The 24,456-nt window shown below is 41.8% G+C and overlaps 1 protein-coding gene across 9 annotated transcripts in view; it reads right to left on the bottom strand.

Annotated features, from left to right (window-relative positions):
* Positions 1–2,306: 2,306 nt before the first annotated feature.
* Positions 2,307–24,456, bottom strand: part of LOC129698790 (myosin light chain kinase, smooth muscle-like) — a 258,392-nt gene continuing 236,242 nt past the window's right edge. For all 9 annotated transcript variants that reach the window (XM_055638067.1, XM_055638068.1, XM_055638065.1 and 6 more), the window contains 5 exons: positions 20,062–20,214; positions 19,032–19,155; positions 10,950–11,085; positions 7,235–7,366; positions 2,307–5,622 (listed from right to left, as the gene is read on the bottom strand). In XM_055638067.1, coding sequence (XP_055494042.1) covers positions 5,402–5,622; positions 7,235–7,366; positions 10,950–11,085; positions 19,032–19,155; positions 20,062–20,214 — 766 coding nt within the window. In that variant the 3' untranslated portion in view covers positions 2,307–5,401. The remainder of the gene's footprint in view (positions 5,623–7,234; positions 7,367–10,949; positions 11,086–19,031; positions 19,156–20,061; positions 20,215–24,456) is intronic.

Here is a 24,456-nt window from a genome sequence, read left to right as displayed (position 1 = left end):
AACATTGCAAAAATGTCTAAACCTGTTTTTGCTTCTTCATTCTGGGGTATTGTGTGTAGATTGATGATTAAAAAAATGAATTTAATCCATTTTAAAATAAGGCTGTAACATAACAAAATGTAGAAAAGGTGAAGGGGTCTGAATACTTTCTGAATGCACTATAGATGATTGAGGAGATTTGATTTTTCGTCAAATACTCTCTTTAACTCCCACATGTGTGCAGTAGGACGCACATAGGGTTAGGCCACATATTGACTAGTTGCTCCACTGCTTGGTTCAGCAACTCAAGCGGAATGAAGTAAATTACAGATAGTGGTGGATACTGCTCACTCCAGCACAAAGTGTAAAAGTGATGGCAACATTCATATGAATGGGATTGCCAAAGCTTCATAAAAAAGGTAAGCAAAGTTATCAAAATATTTTATATTTAATTAATGTTAGCAATTAATGGTCTATAAAAATGGTATTGTGATCCTTTCCACATAATAGAATCCCAATTTAAAATTACCTTTGAAATTTATTAATGTATTTGTGCATGTGTGATCTATGTAAAAATACTTTCACAGTGAAAGTATCAGTGAACCAGGGAAGAATGAGATTATCCAGCAGTTCTTCTAATGTCCTGATTTTATCTTGTTTTCTGACCAGTTATCAGAGATAATGCTGTTGTCTATTATTGCCAGTGTGTGCAACAGGAGTCTAGTGTAGTTTTGTGATACAGCATGGAAACAGACCCTTCGGCCCACCAAGTCCACACTGACTAATGATCACCTGTTCACACTAGTTCGTTATCCCACTTTCTTATCCTCTCCCTACAAACCAGGGGTAATTTACAGAGGCCAATTAACTGACAAACCCACAAGTCTTTGGGATGTGGGAGGAAACCGGAGCACTGGAGGAAACCCACGTACTTACGGATATTTCCAGTTTCACTTTCCTTTCCAGAAGCAGGAATCCAAGACCAGGTGTCGTTTTCCAATCATGATACAACTGACGGTAGAGTCCTACAGCATGGAAACAGGCCCTTCAACCCAACTTGCCCAGGTCGACCAAGATGCCCCATCCACACTAGTCCCACCTGCCCGTGTTTGGCCATACCCCTCTAAACATTTCCCATCCATGTACCCATCCAAATGTCTTTTAAATGCTGGTGTTTAAATGATCTACTTGAACTTGAAGGGCACAAGTTGGCACTGGAGACGTGGTAACTCTTTGTGTACTGCCTCAGTGGTCAACTATTCTTACACAATAATTGTGGCACTCTTGGTCTTGTATATGGTTGTGCTTATGTATTATATGGTTTTACTTAATTGTATGCAATAATAAATAATTTCACTGCATCCAGGTACATACTGTATGACAATAAAGTACCATTGAACCATGTGTGATTGAATTGCCAAAAAAAGACACAAAGTGCTGGAGTAACTCAGCCGGTCAGGCAGCATCTCTGACGAACATGGATATATCACCTAAACCCGTCTTCCATTTTTACGTTCTCATATTTCTTTTTTTTTTTAATGCATAGGAAATTTTCAACAATAGACAGCATGTGCAGGAGTAGGCCATTTGGCCCTTCGAGCCAGCACTGCCATTCACTGTGATCATGGCTGATCACCCACAATCAGTACCCTGTTCCTGCCTTCTCCCCCATATACCTTGACTCCGTTATCTTTAAGAGCTCTATCTAACTCTCTCTTTAAAACATCCAGAGAATCGGCCTCCATTGCCTTCTGAGGCAGAGAATTCCAGATTCACAACTCTCTGGGCGAAAAAGTTTTTCCTCATCTCAGTTCTAAATGCCCTACCCCTTATTCTTAAACTGTGGGCCCTGGTTCTGGACTCCCCCAACATCGGGAACATGTTTCCTGCCTGGCTTGTCCAATCCCTTAATAATCTTATGTTTCAATAAGATCCCTTCTAATCCTTCTAAATTCAAGTGTATACAAGCCCAGTCGCTCCATTCTTTCATCATTTGACAGTGCCGCCATCCCTGGAATTAACCTTGTGAACCTACACTGCACTCCCTCTATAGCAAGAATGTCCTTCCTCAAATCTGGAGACCAAAACTGCACACAATACTCCAGGTGTGATCTCACTAGGGCCCTGTACAACTGTAGAAGGACCTCTTTGCTCCTATACTCAACTCCTCTTGTTATGAAGGCCAACATGCCATTAGCTTTATTCACTGCCTACTGTATCTGCGTGCTTACTTTGAATTAACTTACCACACCACGAAAACGTGTAAAAGACGGACCTAGCGCATATATCGCCAACTTCTTTCGAGCCAATCATAACAAACATCAAAATGTCATTCACTTTTTAATAATTGTTTTACAAATTACAAACATTTGGTAGCTGTTAGCATCGTAAACATTGTAACATTGTCTATACCGACTTTATTGGTTATTAATGTAAAATGTATTTATCAAATTCAAAATATGTTTCAGTTTTAGTTTATGGTTAAAACAATTAATTTCTTGTCCTTAACTGAATTTATTTTACGATGATGAAATGGCACATACATCTTAAAATCCATAATAGCATGTATTAAACCGTATGACAGCAATGGGAAGTAAGAGTTTCAATACTATTATTCATTTGTTCAAATCTGAAGCTTGTTTGTGAAAGGTTTGGAGAAATATTCTGAAAACTATTGTAGCCAAATCTAAAACAAAGGCCTTGTAATCAACAATTATAAATACCTATTTTTTGATTTGTAATATTTAAGTAAATGCCATCCAACATTGCAATATTGTGAAATCCGAGTGTATCAGATCGGATGAAATGTGATCAAATCTTAATTCAGACTAAAAAAAGACACAAAGTGCTGGAGTAACTGAGATCAGGCAGCTTCTCTGGAGAACATGGATAGGTGATGCATGTTCTCCAGAGATGGTGCCTATCCCATTACGTTACTCAAGGACTTTGTGTCTTTTTTGTAAACCAGCATCTGCAGTTCCATGTGTCTTATTCAGACTAAAATGTTTACGATAAAAACTGGTTAAAGTAGAGAGACACAGTCTGATCCTAGTTGTGTAATTGCATATAGTTTAATTGTGCATCATGGAATATTTCTATATATTATATCCACCTTTGCCTCGCATTGTAAAGTGCATGCTTTTACTTAAGTCTAATAACTAGAGGCAGGAGAGGGCATTCGGCCCTTTAATCCTGCTTCACCATTCAATATGATCATGGCTGTTCATCCAAATGTATCTGTGTCCTGCTCCCACATTTTGCCCATATCTCTTTAGACAGTGAAGACACTATATCTAATTCCTTCTTGAATATGCTCTCTTAAGGTGTGAAGTTAATGAAAACAGTAGAACCATGGTGAAATGTAAATATATATATATTGCTTTTTATAAACATATTAAGACTTTTCAAAGAATATGAGATCAGGTGGCTTGCTCTTTGAAGTCATAGCTAAAGACCACTCGTGTGTGCCGAAAGAACCGAGAGGTCTGCATTGGTTGAAAAGTGTTTGTGTGTGTGTGTGTCCCTGATAAAGCAGAAAATAAAAATAGCAGGGATGTAATGCTGAGGCTTTATAGGGCATTGGTCAGACTGCATTTGGAGTATTGTGAGCAGTAATGGGGCTCATATCTGAGGAAGGATGTGCTGCCATTGAAGAGGGCCCAGAGGAGGTTTACAAAAATGATTCTGGGGGTGATTGGGTTAGCATATGAGGAGCGTTTGATGGCACTGGGCCTGTACTCGCTGGTGTTTAGAGGATGAGGACAGGGTCTCATTGAAACTTACTGAATCAGTGGATAGAGTGGATGTGGAGAGGATGTTTCCACAAGTAGGAGAGTCTGCGTTGACCAGCAATCACCATGTACACAAACCTACACACACTAGTGACAATGATACAACTTACATAAAAACCACATTGGGGTAAAGTTTCTTCCATTAAAAAGAGCTACTCCTGTATCAAATGTTGCTGAAGTCTTAACTTATAACAGGCACAAGAGACAACATAATGAGGACTCTCTCTGATATAAAGTGCTAGAGTAACTCAGCGGGTCAGGCAACAGGGACAGTTTCTTCCAGGCTGTTATCAGGCAACTAAACCACCAGCTTCGAAAATTAGAAAGAAAATTTGAAATGTGAGCAAATTGTCACTAAACAATTAAGCCAGATGGGAGATGGTCATGGCATGGTTTATTAATCTGTGCTAATTATCAGACAAGCTCCATGCCAAGGGTAAAGCTTCAAGAGACAGAGGGCATCTCAGTTTAATAGTATTTCTCTTCTGTGGTCCCAGTAAAGGCCTCATTATATTTACGACAGACCCACAATCATTTGAAATGAGTTAGATCATAATGGATTGGAAGGATATGGATCACGTGCAGGCAGAGCAGATTAGTTTGGCCGAGCATCATGATTGGCATGGGCCAAACGGCCACTTCCTGTGCTGTTCTCTGCACTATGTTCTCTTAAGCAGAATTTGATTATTGAGTACTTTACAATAATATGGTTTGTGATGTCTTATGGCATTATCTTTGCATTTAATTCATAATAATCTATTTGATTTTCAGGCCTTATTGCTTTATATTAAAAATATGCCTTGCCACCAATATTTGGAATAATTTTCAGCTAGATTTTGAAACAGCAGGATTTACTAACCAAAGTCACCTTCCTGTATTCTTTACATCCTTTGTCTTTTATTATATAATAATGCGGGCTGCATTTCCATGCTTTATTGCGGCATCAACAGAAATTCTGATGTTCACTTCCCTTGTGTGGTGTGACCAGTAAATGCACAAACTCAATCATTGTCCACAAACCATAAACTAAAGTGACACATAAAAAGCATTGTGAAAGACATTAAACACACGTGAAAGGAGCAGTGTCATGTAAACAGGATTGTGTTTAAAATATCTCTTAGATCACAGAAAGCTTCGAGTAGGTGGATGAAATTCGTTAACTAGGGAGTCACCAATTGGCTTCTCTAACATCTGTACATGCAACTGGGGATGACCAAAGAACTGTGTCAAAGCACAGAAAAGGCTTGATGGCAGATTTTGGATACCAGCTTCAAAGAATTTCTAAATTTCTCTGAGAAAGTTAGTGATTATTGCAGTTAATTGGTAAATGATGGCAAAACGGAACCACGGGTATATCGTATATACTATAGTATATATAGCTGTGGTATTCAGATTGGCATATATCTGTCACTAAGTGATCATGTGGGTTCTAATCTTACGTTTCTGAGTATGACTGCAATATCCCACCTTGATTTCTTATATCAATAAACTATTTCCATGCCTTGGGAATTAACGATGAATTTTGCTTGTCAAACCCTTATGCTCCTTTAAATAGTCTTTAATAGTGTAGCATTTAACATTAGACAACAAGCACGAGCAACACTTTTTTCTAAACTCTGATGGAGTGTTGCTCATTTATCTCCCTCTATTGTTTGCACACTGAGTTCGGCTGTCCAGGTTGAATCTCCTAAGCTGTTGATGGCTTTGCAAGTATATTTGCCGACGTCACACGAAGATACCTCAGAAATGAGCAAGGAGCAGTTCCCATCTTCATCGTACTCAATCTGGTAGTGATGAGATTCTTTGATGGGCTGCTCATCCTTAAACCAGATGACTTCAGGGTCAGGGTAACCTGTGAAAAACACGCAGTCATCAAGTTGTGAACCATGCTCGATATACACCTTATACAAGCCTGTCCATTAAGACACAAAGTGCTGGTGTAACTCAGTGGGTCAGGCAGCATCTGTGGAGAACAAGGATAGGTGATGTTCCGGGTTGAGAGTTTAGGGTGAGAGTTCAGAGTTTAGAGATACAGCATGGATACAGGCTGTACCTTCGGCCCACCGAGTCCACAGGTTCAGAAGCAGCTTCTTCCCTACAACCATCAGGCTATTAAACACTACAACCTCCAAATAAGCTCTGAACCACATACACTTGGGGGCATTATTTTTAACGTTCCACTATATTTGTGTTTTTTTTCATTTGTTTATCTACCAAACTTTCTTTTGTTGTTTATTATGGGTTTTAATGATTTAAAATCATTTTACAGAGTAGTAAGATTACATATCTATATTGCTGCTACAAGTGTGGGAGGCACGGTGGCGCAGCAGTAGAGTTGCTGCCTTACAGCGCCAGAGACCTGGGTTTGATCCTGACCATGGATGCTTTTCTGTCCCCGTGACCTTATGGGTTCACTCCATGTGTTCCGCTTTCCTCCCGCGCTCCAATGAAGTACAGGGTGAGATTTAATGGCTTTGGTAAAATTATCCTTAGTGTTGAAGGATCGTGTAAGTGTAAGGGGATTGTTGGTATACGCTGACTCGGTGGGCCAAATGGTTTGTTTCTGCGCTGTATTTCTAAACTAAACTAAGTAAGAATTTCTTTGTTCCTTTTCGGGACATATGACAATAAAACACCCTTGACTTGACTATTGATAACTTAAAGCAACAAAAATAAATCTAAAACAATAGCCCCCTTGCAACTATTCTTCTTTAAAATTAATTGGGAATATCGCCTCAAGCCGGACTAATGGGAATAGATCTTTCAAGCAGATTTCCCAGCTTAAATATTTGAGGATTTCTGCAAAACTCCAGAATGCCCACCCGAAACATTGCCTGTCCATTTTCCCAGCACTTTGTTTGCCTCAAGATTCCAGCATCTGCAGTTCCTTCAGTCTTCACAAAATAGCAACTTGCTGGCCGTGATACAGGGAAATACTTCTGGGATCCCTTTGCACAAATTTAAGGCAGCACAGTGGCACAGCGGTGGAGTTGCTGCCTCACAGCGCCAGAGACCTGAATTTGATCCTGGCTATGGGTGCTGTCTGTACGGAATTTATGCATTCTCCCTGGGACCATGTGAGTTTCCTCCAGGTGCTCCTGTTCCCTCCCACACTCCAAAGATGTACAGGATTGTAGGTTTAGTAAATTGGCTTTAGTAAAATTGTAAATTGTCCCTCGTGTGGAGGATAGTTCAAGAGTACGGGGTGATCGCTGGTCGGAGTGGGCTCAGTGTTCTGAAGGGCCTATTTCGCACTGCATCTCTAAAGTCTAAAGTAAAGTAACGGAAGAAAGGAGGGATTGAACACCATACGGGACTTCGACAATGCAAAAGAAACTTCCAATAAAAATACATTTTCAACTGCAACAATAATCAAAACATTATAGATTGACACAAACTTCTAGGAGAATAATTCTTAATAAAAGACGCTGCAAAGTAACCAGAAGCAGCATCTGTGAATTTACCCTCGATCTTGCAATCAAACCGCGCTGCACTGTTTTCTATAACTTCAACGTCTTCAAAGGTCTTGGAGAAATATGGCTTAAAGTTTTGCTTTTCTTCGAAAACGTCTTCAAGAAGCTCACTGGTGTCAACGGCTGAGATAAGGAAATATAAAAACAATTAAATTAAATTTCCATTTTTGGTAGCCATAAAAAACCATGACATCTGTCCATATTGGGTAAAAGCCAAGTGTTACAATGGTTGGGACATGTCTATATTAGTTGAAAGGACTTTACTAATGAAACTATATTATTGGTCCATATTTCCTGAAAGGAAATGGTCAAATTCCATTTTCAAAGCTAAACAAGTTTCTTCCCAGTTGTTATCAACAACGAGAGAGCAGTCCTGAACAAGTATCTACCTCATTGGAGTACCTCAGAATATATTGAATTGGACTTTATCTTGCACTAAACGTTATTCACTTTATCATGCATGTGTACACTGGGGACTCCTCAATTGTAATCGTGTATAGTCTTTCCGCTGACTGGTAAGTTCGCAACAAAAAAGCTTTTCACTGTACCTCAGTGCACATGACAATAAATTAAACTAAGCAAAGTTTATTGCTTTATCCATTGGCATGGTTGTGAATTTTTAATCAAGTGTTTTTGGTGAATGCTACGAGGCTCACAAACTGAATCTCCAAATGGTGCATCAATGGGACCTGCATAAAGGTGGTGGGCACACTTGTAGTGCAAAGATACCTCTTCAACCGATGTATGACCACTTAAATAAACTGAAAATGGTGTAGCAATGAATTAGAGGGGTTAATACTTTTATCACAATCAATTTTATGGTGTGGAGTATCCTTTATTGTCATTCAGACCTTTCGGTCTGAACGACATTTCGTTGCCTTGCAGTCATACATATATGATATGCCATTTATTGTCACTATACATGTACAGTGAAACTGAAAGCTGCTCGTACTCAGTGCATACATACAATTTAGCACAAAAAACAAGAAACAGAAAAAACAAAAAACAGAAGGAAGATGGGGGGGGGGGGGGGGGGGGGGGGGGGGGGAATAGGTGCACAAATTCTGCGGCGCTACATACATATATACATATATACAGATGGAAGTCCGTGTTGGGCGGTGTAGTCAGTGCATGTGTGAATTTGAATTTATAGTAGTTATAATTCTCGGAAAGCAACTATTCCTGAGTCTGTTTGTCCTGGATTTGATGCACCTATAGCGCCTTCCAGAGGGCAGCAGGTCGAACAGTCCAAACGCAGGATGGGAGCTGTCTTTGATGATCTTCTTTGCCCTGCTAAGGCAGCGGGAGGTGTAGATGTCCATCAGGGAGGGGAGAGGGCAGCCAATGATCCTCTGCGCTGTCCTGGTTACCCTCTGAAGCCTCTCCCTGTCTGCCATGGTGCAGCTGCCATACCATGCTGTAATGCAGTATGTCAGCAGGCTCTCGATGGACGAGCGGTAGAAGGTCAGCAGCAGGTTAGAGTCCAGGTTGTGCTTCCTGAGGACCCTCAGGAAGTGCAGCCGCTGCTGAGCCTTCTTGATGACCGCTGTCGTGTTGTCCGTCCAGGAGATGTCAGCAGCGATATGGACGCCGAGAAACCGGAAGGTGTTGACCCTCTCCACACACTCGCCGTTGATGTGTAGGGGGGCTAAGTCGGTGCTGTGCCTCCTGAAGTCGACAATGAGCTCTTTTGTTTTCCTGGTGTTCAGAGCCAGATTGTTTTCTGAGCACCAGGTTGTCAACTTCAGGACTTCCTCTCTGTAGGCTGCCTCGTCTCCCTTTGAAATAAGTCCGACCACAGTCGTGTCGTCAGCAAATTTGACGATGCGGTTGTTGTTGTGGGCCGGACTACAGTCGTAGGTGTAGAGACAGTATAAGAGGGGGCTTAGCACACAACCCTGTGGGGAACCCGGTACTCAACCTGCGAGTGGAGGAGAGGTGGGGGCCGAGTCTCACATATATAATAAAATAACAAAACACACAATTAAACGCTACAATGCAAGATGTACTTGCAACATGTGACAGAATTTCTCTTGTCTGCCCGTGTTAGCAAAAAAGTCAGTACCTGTCCACTTATTAATCAGATGGTAAAAAACAAAAAGTCATGAATATTCATTGGCTAAATTGTAATTACAGTACATAGTGGGATTACTTTATTGATTATAAAGTAAAATAAAATAATTTGATTTATGTATCAATAACATAATGACAAAATATGCAAAAGTTGCAAATTATTTAAGATTAAATATATAATATCAAGCACATAAACTGACAAAGCTGTGTTGTGGATTGAACAGATACATATTTCATCATCAGTTTGTCAAAAGTGAAATACAGGGTAATCTGGATATGTCAGCTCTGGGTTGTGCTCTAAGTGAAATCTTATGGTTTCCATAAGACGTATTAAGCATCCTTCAACATAGCAATGTCATCAGAGGATCATGTCACACTTTCTGGTAAATTGTTGGCCTACCTGCAACTTCTCCAATCCTTCACCTGCAACCTGTACAACATCTCCTCAGTCTCTTCAAATAATGGGATAGCAAACAGCATTAGGCCGCAGAGCCATCGAGCTGTACAGCACAGAAATAGGCCCTTCAGCCCACCTTATCCATGCTGACCAAGTTGGCATTTTGGGCTAGTCTCATTTGCCTGCATTTGGCCCACATCCCTCCAAACGCTTCCTATCCATATTTCTATCCAACTATTTCCACTTGTATAGCTTTCTCTGGCAGCTCATGCCAGATATGGACTACCCTTTGGATGAAAAGGTTCCCCTAATTCCATCCAAAGAGCTTTTTTTAAACTCTGTGTAAGATGTACATAAAGGTGAAGTGAGATAATGCAAATGGTGTCGTGTGGAGTGAAGAAAATCAAACTATTGGGGGATGCAAGGAACTGCAGATGCTGGTTTACAAAAAAGACACAAAGTACTGGAGTAACACAGTGGATGAGCAGCAAATCTGTGGAGGTAAAAGGGATTGCTGATATTTTGGGTCGAAACCCTGCATCAGGACAGAGAGTGTGGAGGGCAGATAGTCAGTATAAAGAGGCGAGGGGAGGGGTGAGGCAGGGCTGGCGGGTGATAGGTAGAACCAAGGAGGAGTGTGAATGGGGGCAGATGGAACTAGTTGTGGAGGGGGAAAGGGGTGCCTCACAGCGCCAGAGACCCAGGTTCGATCCTGACTTTGGGTGCTCTCTATACAGAGTTTGCACTCTCTCTCGGTGACCATGTGGGTTTTCTCCGGGTGCTACGGTTTCCTCCCATATTGCAAAGATGTGCAGGTTTGTAGGTTAATTGCTTCTGTAAATTGTATCCTAATGTGTAGCATAGAACTAGAGTACGGGTGATCGCTGGTCACCATGGACTCGGTGGGCCGAAGGGCCTGTTTCTACACTGTATCTCTAAACTAAACACTGCACTGCATTTCAAGCAGATTCTGTTTTAGTCGCAGGCAAGATCCTTGGATTATCAGATCAATTGTATCATTTTAACACAACCTCTCAGTTATACAAGTAATCCTCGAAAGCTTACTGCTCTACCAGTTTCTGTCCAGACATTGTATAACTTTCAGATAAAAGTATCTGTTGATATAAACACGTAAAAATGGTAATCCTTATAACTATTTGACTTGTTTATTTGTTCTTAATGGAAATCTTAATGGAACCGCAAAGAATATTGTCTAAGAGTCAAGGATTGTATTACCTTCAGCTTCTGGCTGCTCGGCAGAAGTGAGAGGACAGGCAGGTATGTTTCCCAGAGAGGTCTTCTTCCCACTTAGACCAGCGAGCATCGCCATAGAGGACAATCGGCCAATCGCTCGAATCGCTTGGCCCGTCTTCTACAAAGCAAGGAAAATTAAATGATAAGAAATCCTTACTCAAAACTTCTGAGATTACAAATTCAATTCAACGATGCACAGTCTTTTGAGGTTAGTACTCTGAGGGAAGTTTTGAATCGTCAGCTCTCGCTCTCTGTTTCAGAAAATGTGTGACAGCAGCTCTTGAAGCGATGCACCTCCAGGTAGCCCTGAATGTAATACATCATGGAAACAGGCCCTTCAGCCCAACTTGTCCATGCTGACTGAGATGTCCATCTGGGCTGGTCCTATATGTCAGTGTTCGGCCCCATGTCCCTCTGAATCTTAAAGATAGACACAAAGTGCTGGAATAACTCAGCGTGTCAGGCAGCATCTCTGGAGAAACAGGATGGGTGACATTTCGGGCCAGAATTTTTCTTCAAACTAGAGGTAGGAAAAAACCAGGACAAATCACGGCTGGCAACAGATGACCAAGGAAGGGTGGAGCCCATAATGACCCATTGTTGGCTGGGGAAGAGATGATAATGAAGGGATACAGGGATATGAACAATGGAACTAGTAGGATGACTAGAGTGTAAGGGGAGGGGGGAGAGAGGGAATGCAAGAGTTACTTGAAATTAGAGAAATCAATGGTCATACCGCTGGCTTGTAAGCTGCCCAAGCGAAATACAAGGTGCTGCTCCCCCAATTAAAAAAAATATTAAGCTCTCTGAATCTTTCCTATCCATGCATCTTTCCAAGTGCCTTTTAAATGCTGTTACAATACCTGCCTCAACTACCTCTCACCGATTCAATTCTAGTTTATTGTGTGCAGTTCTGGTCGCCCTGTTGCAGGAAGGATGTGGAGGCTTTCGAGAGGAGGTTCACCAAATTGCTGCCTGGATTAGAGGGCATTAGGTACAAGGAGAGGTTGGACAAACATGGATTGTTTTCTCCAGAATAATGGAGGTTGAGGGGAGACCTGATAGAAGGATATAAAATTACAAGAGGCATAGATAGAGCAGGCCATCAGAAGCTTTTTTTTTCGCAGAGTGGAAATTTCAAAGACTTGAGGGCATAGCTTTAAGGTGAGAGCGGAAATTTTTTAAAGGAAATGTATGGGGAATGTTTTTTTTACGCAGTGGGTGTTGGTTGCCTGGAATGCGCTGCTAGGGTTGGTAGTGGAGGCAGATATGATAGTGGCATTTAAGAAACATTTAGATGGGCACATGGAAATGCAGAGAATAGAGGGATATGGTTCATGTGCAGGCAGATGGGATTAGTTTATCTTGACATCATGTTCACTAGGATACTGAGCAGTCCAAGGGCCAGTTCCTGTGCTGTATTGTTCAATGGTCTATATTCTATGGACTTTGACCTTTTATTCTTTTCCCACCAGAATGCACAATGTCATGTTTTTCTTCGTAATATCTGACTTCCCATTTCCGTGTTCAGTCGGTTACCCTGTTTATATGCCTGGAAATCTCTCTGCATCTCTTTCTACCTCTCACTGCCACCCAGTTGTACATCTTCAGCAAGCTTGGATATATTACCAAGGCCCTTCATCCAAATCCATGGGAGCAGCTGGGTTAGTTCCAGCACCAGATCCTGCAGCACTCCAATGATCAGACAATACCAACTCAAAACCTATCCATCTTGTTTAATTCTCTGTCTTCCGCCTGTTAATCACTCCTCAAGACCTGCTAGTATATCTCAGTGATCCCACATGCTTTAATTTAGTTTCATGGTACCTCACCAAAGGATGTACGAATTATATGGACAGAATTAACACTGATGGGCCGGATGGCCTAATTCTGCTTTTAGAACCTATGCACATGAAGGTTCTGCTGATTCTGTGCTCATTTTGGGCAAAGGTTGGTTATCAGTTCCATTGGTTTTAATAATGATTAAAAATTACTTTTGCATGCAGTTTTATCTGGCTTCCAGGATTTCCGTTGAAATTTTAAATGTTTTTAATAACTTTGGCACTTTCACTACATTACACTTGATTTAAACTTTGATTTACTTGATTTTATCTTTGTTTTAAAATGAGAGGGACAAAGTTTAAAGGAGATTTGCGTGGCAATATTTTTTACACAAAGGGTGGTGAGTGCCTGTAAAGTGCTGCCAGGGATGGTGGTGATGGCAGATACGATAATGCCATTTATGAGACTTTTGGATAGGGACATGGATATGCAGAGAATGGAGGGATATGGATCATGTGTAGGCAGATAAGAGTTGGTCTTGGCATCAAGATTGGCACAGACTTTCTGGGCCGAAGGGCCTCTTTTTGTACTGTACTGTTCTAAGTTGTACTGTACTGTTCTAAGGACCGAGATGAGAAAAACATTTTTCACACAGAGAGTGGTGAATCTGTGGAATTCTCTGCCATAGAAGGTAGTTGAGGCCAGTTCATTGGCTATATTTAAGAGAGAGTTAGATATAGCCCTTTTGGCTAAAGGGATCAGGGGGTATGGAGAGAAGGCAGGTACGGGATACTGAGTTGGATGATCAGCCATGATCATATTGAATGGCGGTGCAGGCTCGAAGGGCCGAATGGCCTACTCCTGCACCTATTTTCTATGTTTCTAAGTTCTATCTTGAAACAAAGTACAATGTCGATTCACAAATATCTGCTGCGCTACGTACACTGCATCTCTAAGTTTATCTAATGAAGAACACGTCATCCAGTTGTCAATTCATCAGTCTCTGGGGAACGAATGAGAAAAGGAAAAGTAACTTAAACATTTTAATGAAAACAAATGGGTGACCAAAGAAGGGTATGAAATGCAAGGACTCTGCAGGTCAGGTTAGGAGAGTGGCCAGGGAAGTGGCAGACGAAATTCAGTATATCAAAGTGTGGAGTCATGCATATTTGTAATAAGAATAAAGGCTTAGATTATTTTCCAAATGGAGAGAGAATCCAGAAATAGGAGGTGCAAAGGGACTTGGGACTTTGGTGCAGGTTTCCCAAAAATTAATTTGCAAGTCGAATTGGTAGTAAGGAAGGCAAATACAATGCTAGCATTTATATCAAGAGGATTGTAATACAAAATCAGAGATGTAATGCTGAGGCTGTGTCAGGTGCTGGTCAGGCTGCATTTGGAGTAGTGTGAACAGATTTGGGCCCCATATCTGAGGAAGGAAGTGCTGGTTCTGGAGAAGGAGCAGAGGAGATTTACAAGAATGATCCCAGGAATAAGTGGGTTAGCATATGATGGGCGTTTGACAGCACTGGGCCTCTACTCGCTGGAGTTTAGAAGGTTGAGGGGGAACATCATTGAAAACTTACAGAATAATGAAAGGCATAGATAGAGTGGATGTGGAAAGGATGTTTCAACTGGTAGGAGAGACTAGGACCAGAGGTCATAGCCTCAGAATTAAAGGGCAGTCTTTTAGAAAGGAGGTGAGGAGGAACTTTAGTCAGAGGTGAGTTAATCTTTGGCACTCATTACCACAGGAATATCAGTGGATATTTTTAAGGCAGAGATAGACAAATTCTTGATTAGAACGGGTGTCAAGGGTTATGGGGAGATGGCAGGAAAATGCCATTAGAAGGCAGAGATCAGCCATGATTGATTGGCGGAGTGGACTCGTTGGGCCGAATGGCCTAATTCTACTCCTATAACGTGAACTATATGACAATAGTAAACTTAAACCTAAAATACAAAGTGAAGAAAAAGTGACGATGATGACTGGCAGAAAATCTTAATGTAGCAAAGCTCAAAGGATATTATTGTGGCCACATCAATGGGAAAAATATTTCAATAAAATAGTACAATGATACGAGAAAATTAAGAACGAATGATATCTTTCTACTAGAATACATAACACTCCTTTCATAGGCAAGACAAAGGGTTAATGGCAGACCAAAGGAATTTGTTTATTACTGTATGAAGGACAATAAAATTAGATCTTTATTTGTGGCAGGACTCCACATAAGCTTTCAGTTTAAGCCACTATGTAATAAAACAGGGTCAACTTTGTTATGGTCACGCTTTTAACATGAGTGAAGCCAATTAAATATGTATCATTTTTTTATTGGTTGGTAAAAAAAAATAATCAATGAGTTTGGACAGCAACAAACCATCTCTTTATGGGCAATGAGGCACATTACCCAAATTCACAATTTCACTGACACTTTGGAGAACATGGATAGGTGACATTTCGGACTGAGACCCTCCTTCATACTCAGTCTAAACCTGAAACATCACTTCCGTAATGATATATGGAACGAGATGCCAGAGGAGGTAATTGAGGGAGATAATATAACAGAATTTAAAAGATATTTAGACATGTACATGGATAGGAAAGGTTTAGAGCGATATGGGCCAAATTCGGGCCAGTGGGATTATTGTAGATTGGGCATCTTGGTCGGCATGGGCAAGTTGGGCCGAATGACCTGTCTCCGTGCTGTATCCATGTTCTCCAGATATGCCACCTAAATTGTGCTTAGTTATGGTCACCATGTTATACGAAAGATGTTATTAAGCTGGAAAGAGTGCAGAGAAAATTCACAAACATGTTGCCAGGACTCAACAGCCTGAGCTATAAATAGAGGTTGGGCACAGCAGGACTATTCCTTGGAGTGCAGAGGGGTGATCTTATAGAGTTGCATAAAGTCCTGATGGGAATAGATAGGGTGAATGTACAGTCTTTTACCCAGACTAGGGGAATCAAGAACCAGTGGACATGGGGTTAAGGAGAGAGGGGAAAGGTTTAATAAGAACCTAAAGGGCAACATTTTCACTGAGAAGGTAGTGTGTATATGGAACAAGCTGCCAGAGGAGGTAGTTGACGCAGGTACTATAACAGAATGTAAAATACGTTTGGGCAGGTACACGAATAGGAAAGGTTTAGAGAGATATGGGCCAAATGCGGGCAGGTGGGACCAGTGTAGATCGGGCACCCTGGTTGAGCTGAAGGGTCTGTTTCAGTGCTGTATGACTCTATGCTTCCTGGCTTGCTGTGTCACTCCAGCACTTTGTGTCATTCATTGTAAACCACCATTTGCAGTTCCTTGCATTTCCAGCATCTGCCTGCCACACATCAGGTGTAACTGGTCAGCAACAGGCTGCCAACAGTGAACCAGCAGTGCATGCCAAATGTCCACTGCAGCACAATGCTGCACGGAATGCAGGAATGTACCGGATGCACAAACATGTGACTTGCACTTCCGCCACTGGATTATTCATCAAGGGTCCTAATGCACTTCACACCTGGCCCCTCAACTGAATGCCAGGTGAATTCACCACAGCTCCATCTGACTCAATGGATCAATGGTACTTTACTGTCACATGTACCGAGGTACAGTGAAAGTCATTTTTGCACACAGTTCAGTCAGGGTATCATTGTACATAAGCACATCTTATGATCTTAGTACATTAGCAGGTAGTATTGCAGCGTTTACTATCGCAATATTTAAGAAACATTTAGACAGGTACATGGATAGGACAGGTTTAGAGGGATATAGACCAAATGTAAACCATGTAGATGGGGCATGTTGGTCGTTGTGGGCAAGTTGGGCCGAAGGACTTGTTTCCATGTTGTATGACTATGATTCTATCTTAGATACAGTACAAGTGTATAGAAACAGCACACTGAGACAGCATACAATAGTCCCACTTGTTGACTGGGGTACTAATCTTTATTTGAAATCTATGCTTACATTATAAGTAGTGAAAAGCAGTTTCATATTTTTAAATATATTTAACTTTTTTTGTTTTTACTAATTTATTTGATCTTTGATCAAAGTATTATGGACAGTTGGAACCTGTACAAGGGCCTTCAGGCAGTAGTGAATTCAATCTGGTGGCTACTCAGAGTTCAATGCACCGACTGCAATGAGTTTGGCAGCAGCACAGACTCAATACATTGCAGATGCATTTTATATGGAGTTAGAACAAGCCACAGTCCTCCGATTTTCATCCAGAACTGACGAGCAATTGCCTTAAAGGGAGATGGGCATATAATGGCTCTTCCTAACTTGAGTCATTTACTTCATCTACACTTCACACTGCCTTGGAAAAGCAGCCAACAATCAAAGATTGACCCATCCTGCTCATTCCTACCTCTCCCTGCTCCCATCTAGCTGAAGGTACAGAAGCTTGAAAGCACGCACCACCAGATTCAGGAATAACTTCTTCCCCTCCGTTATCAGGCTTCTGAATGGTCCTTCCATAAGCTAGGTTACTGTCCAATACACAATGTGGACATTGGACTTTGTCTATGGAACTGATGCAAGACAATGCTGAGAACTATATCCTACACTCTGTATCTTGCTCTTTGCTCTATCTATTGTAGTTGAGTTTGAAATGATTGCATTGTACAGTATATCTGATCTGTGTGGATAGAATGCAGGTTCAGCTTTCACAGTAGCTCTGTGCTGGTGAGAATAATGCACCTAAACATAAACCTAGCCTACCCATTGAGAATTTGGTGGTTTTCACTGGAGGATGACTTAAGACACATCCATTAGGCACAGAACATCCAAATGTAATAAAAAGGAATTGCAGATGCTGATTTATACCAAAGATATACCAAAGAGTAACTCAGCAAGCCAGGAACCCATATCCATTTTCTCCAGAGATGCTGCTTGACCTGCTGGGTTATTCCAGCATTTTGTGTCTATCTACAGTTGATCCAATTTTGTCATCTATCTAGTTATTTATTAGTCACAGTCATACAGCATGGAAACAGGCCCAACTTGCCCACGCCCACCAACATGCCCCATTGACACTAGTCCCACCAGCCCGCATTTGGCACATATCCCACAACATCCCCTATCATTGTACTGTCTAAATGGTTCTTCAATGTCGTGATAGTACCTGGAGTATTGCTTGAGTTGGGAATGTTTCATAGTGGAAATGGAGCTTTAAATCAGTAGCACATATAGGAAAAGATCTAAAGGCCAAGACGTTCTATGTGTAAACTTGTCCTTTTGCTGATTTCAGATGGTGAGAGTGGTCTGATTTGTGGAAGGAGATGCTCTTGTTTACTAACTGCCAAACTTCAATTAAAAAACAAGACGTGTGGATATCAGGCAAGAAATGAAGATTGTGGTATGAGACCAGCCCAATGAATGCTCATGGCTCATAATTAAAGGTTATATATATATATATATGATGAGACAGTGCGCTGTAACATGTTAACAGTGTTGCATCATTCAGATGAGCCCCACCTTCATGAAAGAAGGAAAAACAAATGAGTGAGAAGCAATTGCAACTTGCACCCTGGTCAGCATGTTCTAGGTGACATCTAGCCGGGAGGAGGTTTTTCAGTTAATTGTAACATTTGGAATATGGCATGCTGTTCTGGTCGCCCCATTTCAGGAAGGAGGTGGAAGTTTTGGAGAGGATGCAGACGAGGTTTACCAGAATGCTGCCTAGATTAGAAAGTATCAGCTATAAGGAGAGATTGGACAGATTTGGATTGTTTTCTCTAATGCAGGAGGTTGAGGGGAGACGATAGAAGTTTATCAAATTATGAGAGGCACAGATAGGGTAGACAGTCAGAATATTTTTCCCAGCGTGGAAATGTCAATTTGAGAGTGGCTCGATTAGGGGGTAATAGCTCTAAAGAGAGAGGTATTATTTTCTCTGGAATGCCAGAGGTTGAGGGGAAGCCTGATAGAAATATATAAAGTTATGAGTGGCATAGGTATGGTACACAGTCAGAAACTATTTAACTGTCAAAGGCTACAGGGCATTGCTTTAACGTGAGAGGGGCAAAGTTTAAAAATGTGCAGGACAAGTTTTTTTACACAGAGGGTGGTGGATTTCTGGAGGTGATGGTGGAGGTATATATGATCAAGGCATTTAAGAGGCTTTTGGATAGGCACTTGGATATGCAGGGAATAGAGGGATATGGATCATGTGCAGGCAGCGAAGTTTAATGTATCATGGCATCACGATTGGCATGGACATTGTAGTGATAGGCCTGCTCCTGTGCTCTACTGTTCTCCGCTCCACTTAACATTCATGTTGTACCTGCCATTTCCTTCTGGTCATGTACTTCTTCATTCTTTCCTTTGAAAGTTTTTTCACAGCCATGTTCTTAACATCTTTTTTCAGCCACTTGTGCTCGAGACACTGATCACAGTTCAAGCGATGTCTGGCAACAGACGAAGGAAAGTGTAGATTTTTAAAGCCATTATCTTGATTACATTTGGTTATAATTTCCACATCCCAATTGATTGATTGAAGTGTACAGCCCGGAACCAGGCCATTCGGCTCACCGAGACCAAGCCGACCATCAATCACCCGTTCACACTAGTTCTATCTTGTTCCACATCCCATACTTATACTCACTAGAATTTAGAAGATTGAGGGGGGATCTTGTAGAAACTTACAAAATTCTTAAGGGGTTGGACAGGCTAGATGCAGGAAGATTGTTCCCGATGTTGGGGAAGTCCAGAACAAGGTGTCACAGTTTAAGGATAAGGGGGAAATCTTTTAGGACCGAGATGAGAAAAACATTTTTTTTCACACAGAGAGTCCTGGAATCTCTGGAATTCTCTACCACAGAAGGTAGTTGAGGCCAGTTCATTGGCTATATTTAAGAGGGAATTAGATATGGCCCTTGTGGCTAAAGGTATCAGGGGGTATGGAGAGAAGGCAGGTACAGGTTTCTGAGTTGGGTGATCAGCCATGATCATATTGAATGGCGGTACAGGCTCGAAGGGCTGAATGGCCTACTCCTGCACCTATTTTCTATGTTTTTATGTTTCTATACGCATTAGGGGCAATTTACAGAGGCCATTTAACCAACAGGTCCGCATGTCTTTGTAATGTTGGAGGAAACCGGAGCACCCAGAGAAATGGGGTCAGAGGGAGAACGTGCAAACCCCACACAGACAGTACCCGAGGTCAGGATTGAACCTGGGTCTCTGGTGCTGTGAGGCAGTAGCTCTACCTGCTGCGCTGCCCTATTTGAGGAAAGGAACATTATTGACAATATTAAAGTCTACTTGTTAAAAAGAGCAAATAAAATCAAGGCAATAGAGACAAAAATCTTTACTTCATGTCTTTTGTCAGCAGACCACTAATAAAGTCTTTGGCATCTTCTGAAATTTCATCGAATGCATCATCATCAAAATCCCAAGTGGCTGATGTTACGTTCGCCAAGGTTTCATTATCATTATCGCCCATGAAAGGTGACAGTCCACTGACCCTGAGGCAAAATCATCTGTGTTAGTAGCGTAAAGATGGACCCTTGTCAAGATGCAGTCATTTATGGAAAACTTCATAACTCACTTCTAAACTTCAATTCAGAAATGATATAATGGAATAATGAACAGAATTCAAAGTTTAGTTTAGTTTAGAGATACAGCACGGAAACAGGCCCTTTGGTCAACTGTGTCCATACTGACCAGCGACCACCATGTACACTAACGCTATCCTACCCACTAAGGCCAATTGACAATTTTTCTGATTTGAAGTGTGGGAGGAAACACGAGCAATCAGAGAAGATCCACACTGTCATGGGGAGAACTTACAAACTGCGTACAGACAGCACCCATAGTCAGGATCGATCCCGGGTCTCAGGCGCTGAGGCAGCAACTCTGCAGTGCCGCCCCAGGAGGACCCAGTTGACCCAGGCTGGAAATGTATTCAAGTTTCTTTACTCACTTCCATCAGGCTTTCACAACCATATAATAATCCATTTTCAATTGTATTAACCTGTTAACTTAAAAAGATGCAACGTGCTGGAGTAATTCAGTGGGTCAGGCAGCATCTCTGGAGAACATGGACAGGTGACATTTCTTGAGACTGATTGTGGTAACATTTTTCAGTTTCAGGAGAGTCAGACTCGGACTGGGTCATAGGAAGGAGACCGGCTGCAGGAGGGAGTGCAGTGCATCTCGACGGTGGAGTGGGCCACAGGAGGATCTGCACAGCCTGGGGCTCGGCTGGACATGGCGCTGCTCCAAGAGGCCTTGCCGGCCTGCAGTGGCACAGAGCAGTGGGGGACACCCAGGACAATGGACCTTCATTGTCAGGTTAAGAACTCAACACTTATAACAACTGGGACATGAAAATGGCGCCAAATCTGGTGACCGTGTACACTGACTCAGTGTACTACTACCACACACTTATGTAGAGTCACACTTGTACTGAACTGTATACAAAATGAATTTCACTGTACCTCATGTGACAATAATGTACAGATGATACCCGATTCACGATGCTTCGACTTACGATATTTTGACTTTACGATGGTGCAAACGTAGGGCAATGTCAGCGAGCCGCAGCTCACTTCCGGTCACGTGATCAAATTGTATTAAATGCATTTGACTTCCGATATGTTCGATTTACGATGGGTTTATCGGAATGTAACCCCATCGTAGGTCGAGGAGCAGCTGTACCATTGAACCATCTAAGAGTACAATGGGACCTTGGTCAACCAGATGAAAGGGATGAGGAATGGCAGATGGAGTTTAATTCAGATATATGTGAGGTGTTCCATTTTGGCAAGATAAACGAGGGCAGGACTTACACAATAAATGGTAGGTCCCTGGAGAGTGATGCAGAACAGAGACACCTAGGAGTGAAAATACATGGTTCCATGGTAGATGGGTGGAGGAGAAGGCATTCGGCATGCTTGCCTCCGTTTGTCACTATATTGAGAACAGGAGTTGGAGCATCACGGTACATCTATACAAGACATTGGTAAGGCCACGTGTAGAGTAATCAATACACCCTGCCATAAGAAGGATTTCATTAAACTAGAAAGGGTAAAAAAGATTTACAAGGATATTACCAGATTTGGAGGGTTTGAGTTATGAGAGGCTGGATAGGCTGGGTCTTTTTTACCTCTATAAGATCACCCTTCACCCCCCCTGCGCTCCAAGGAATAAAGTCCTAGCCTGCCCAACCTCTCCCGATAGCTCAGGCCCTCAAGTCATGGCAATATCCTCGTAAATCTTCTCTGCACTCTTTCCAGCTTAACTCAGACAGAATCTCAGCCTCCACGTTTTTGTCAGTCTCTCTCACCTAGACTGTATGTATTGTCTGCAACTGTTTCATGCACAATCCTCAATATTTGGCAACTCAGCTGATTATTGAGGAGGAAGAGGTCGCAGAATTGAATCCGGAAGGACATTTCATGCTGTTATGTGAAGAACATCCTAAAAGTAATAGTATTTACTGCTAATGGTTTTGAACTTTTGATCCCTTGTCCAACTGTCATGCTTCAGTTTGAAGTACTGTCTCAGATTTATTTCCCTACTGCAGTTTGCAAACTTGTTTGTCATCTATCAGATACTTTAATTCAAAGGTGCTAAGGCCAAATTTCCCCAGTCGTTTATCATTCCGATATCCTCCATTTCCAGGAATCAGTCCCGTGACTTTCTCTTAAGGTCATAAGTGATAGGAATAGAATTAAGCCATTTGGCCCATCAAGTCTACTCCACCATCCTATCTCTCCTTCCTAACCCCATTCTCAAGTATCTATCTATCTATCTATCTCAGCTATTAAAATACCCACTGACTAGGCATCCACAGCCTTCTGTGGCAAAGAATTCCACAGATTCACCACCCTCTGACTAAAGAAATTTCTCCTCATCTTCAGAAAAGAATGTCCTTTAATTAAGAAGCTATGATCTCTAGTTCTAGCCTCTCCCACTAGTGGAAACATCCTCTCCACATCCACTCTATCCAAGTCTTTCAAAATTCTCTGTTTCAATCAGGTCCCCCCACATTCTTCTAAACTCTTCAGTTGTACCTCAGTGTCCAGGGAGTCCTTTTCATATGGGAGTGCTCTCCAAACCGGAGTCCTTCTCATAAACCATTTTTAGACCTTAGACTTTAAAGATACAGCACGGAAACCGACCCTTTTGCCCACCGAGTACACACTCACAGTGATCGCACCGTCATTAGCACTATCCTAAACACTAGGAACAATTTACAATTTTCCTACAATTAACCTACGAACCTGCATGTCTTTAGAGTGTGGGAGGAAACCAGAGCACCCAGAGAAAACTCATGGGGTCACAGGGAGAACAGACAAACTCCGTACAGACAGCATCCGAGGTCAGGATTTAACCCGGGACTCTTGCACTGTAAGGCAGCAATCCCATGTTGCGCCATTGTGCTGCCCTTCATTTTCTTCATTCTTTTGGGCAATCTATTCTTCTGAGATTAAGGAATTGATTCCAAAATCTCAATCCATGAGATTACGGGTGAAGTGAATCATTTCTGGAGCCATGGAGCACTGCAGCCCGGAAACATGCTCTTTGGCCAAAGATTTCCATGCCAACCAAGTTGCCTAACCATAAAACCGTAAGACATAGGAGGAGAATGATGGGCCTGTCCCACTCAGGCGACTGCAGGAGACTTTGCAGTCGCCACCAAAGATCATAGAGCGGAGCAGATAATCCACTCGGCAAAAAAGCCGTAGTACGTCATGGGTAATTTTTCGCGCCATCTTGATGTGCTCGCGATTACCGTCACGGCGTCCACATCTACACCTACAGCTCACAGAATGAATGATACAGACGTCCTGACTAAAAATCACACCCTTTCAATCAAATTATTTTAGGATAAGCCTTTCTAGAGAACATGCTACTTTTTGCTTTGCCCATTTTCAAAATATAGAATTTTGAATTTGCGTTTGATTGGTACAAGGAGACTACAAAGCTCGTAATATCTTTTTTTCTTTTACACACTGTAACTTACTACATATCTACTTTTGGGTATGTGTGTGGCAATTGAGGCTCATGGAATTTTCTCCCACACTACTAGTTATATTCGTAACAGCATATTTAAATACAAGTGAAATTTTCAATCTTTCCCAACCCCTTAAAAAATGTGTGAAGAAGGGACCCAACCCTAAACGTCGCCTTGCCATTCCTTCCATGGACAGATACAAATGCTGGAGTAACTTAGCGGGTCAGACAGCATCTCTGGAGAGAAGGAATAGGTGATGTTTTGGGCCGAGACCCTTCTTCGGACCCTCCAGACCATAGATCCAGCCTGACCTGCTGAGTTCTCCATCACTTGATGTTTTGCTCTTAAAGTCAATTTGTGGTCCGCTGAAAAAACTATACGATAGACCACACTGGAAGTGCAAGTTTTGCTGTACACTTCATACAGTAGAGCACATCACAATACACCCAAAGTGAATTAATGAGGTTAAGATTATTTTTTTAATCTGTTGTCTAGAATGAATCAACACGCACCCTATGTACCTTATATCAGCTTTATTGTATGAAACGTTCATAAATGCAGCGGCGCAGTTGGCGTTTACAATTATCCAGTGTTTATGGGTGTGTGTTTTTAAAAGCTACTGTTTCCAACTCCGACCAGATGTCACATCAGTGATTGAAAACCAGGACTTGAATATGTGCATCATGCATATTGTATAAGAGAAACAATGCTTTGCCAGCTTTGTTCTCAGCAAAGATCATAGAGC

This window comes from Leucoraja erinacea, chromosome 7 (genome assembly GCF_028641065.1).
Source record: "Leucoraja erinacea ecotype New England chromosome 7, Leri_hhj_1, whole genome shotgun sequence".
In the NCBI taxonomy this organism is placed as follows: Eukaryota; Metazoa; Chordata; class Chondrichthyes; order Rajiformes; family Rajidae; genus Leucoraja; species Leucoraja erinaceus.
The sequence above is the reverse complement of the archived record's forward strand: the minus strand, read 5'-3'. Positions and strand labels throughout refer to the sequence as shown.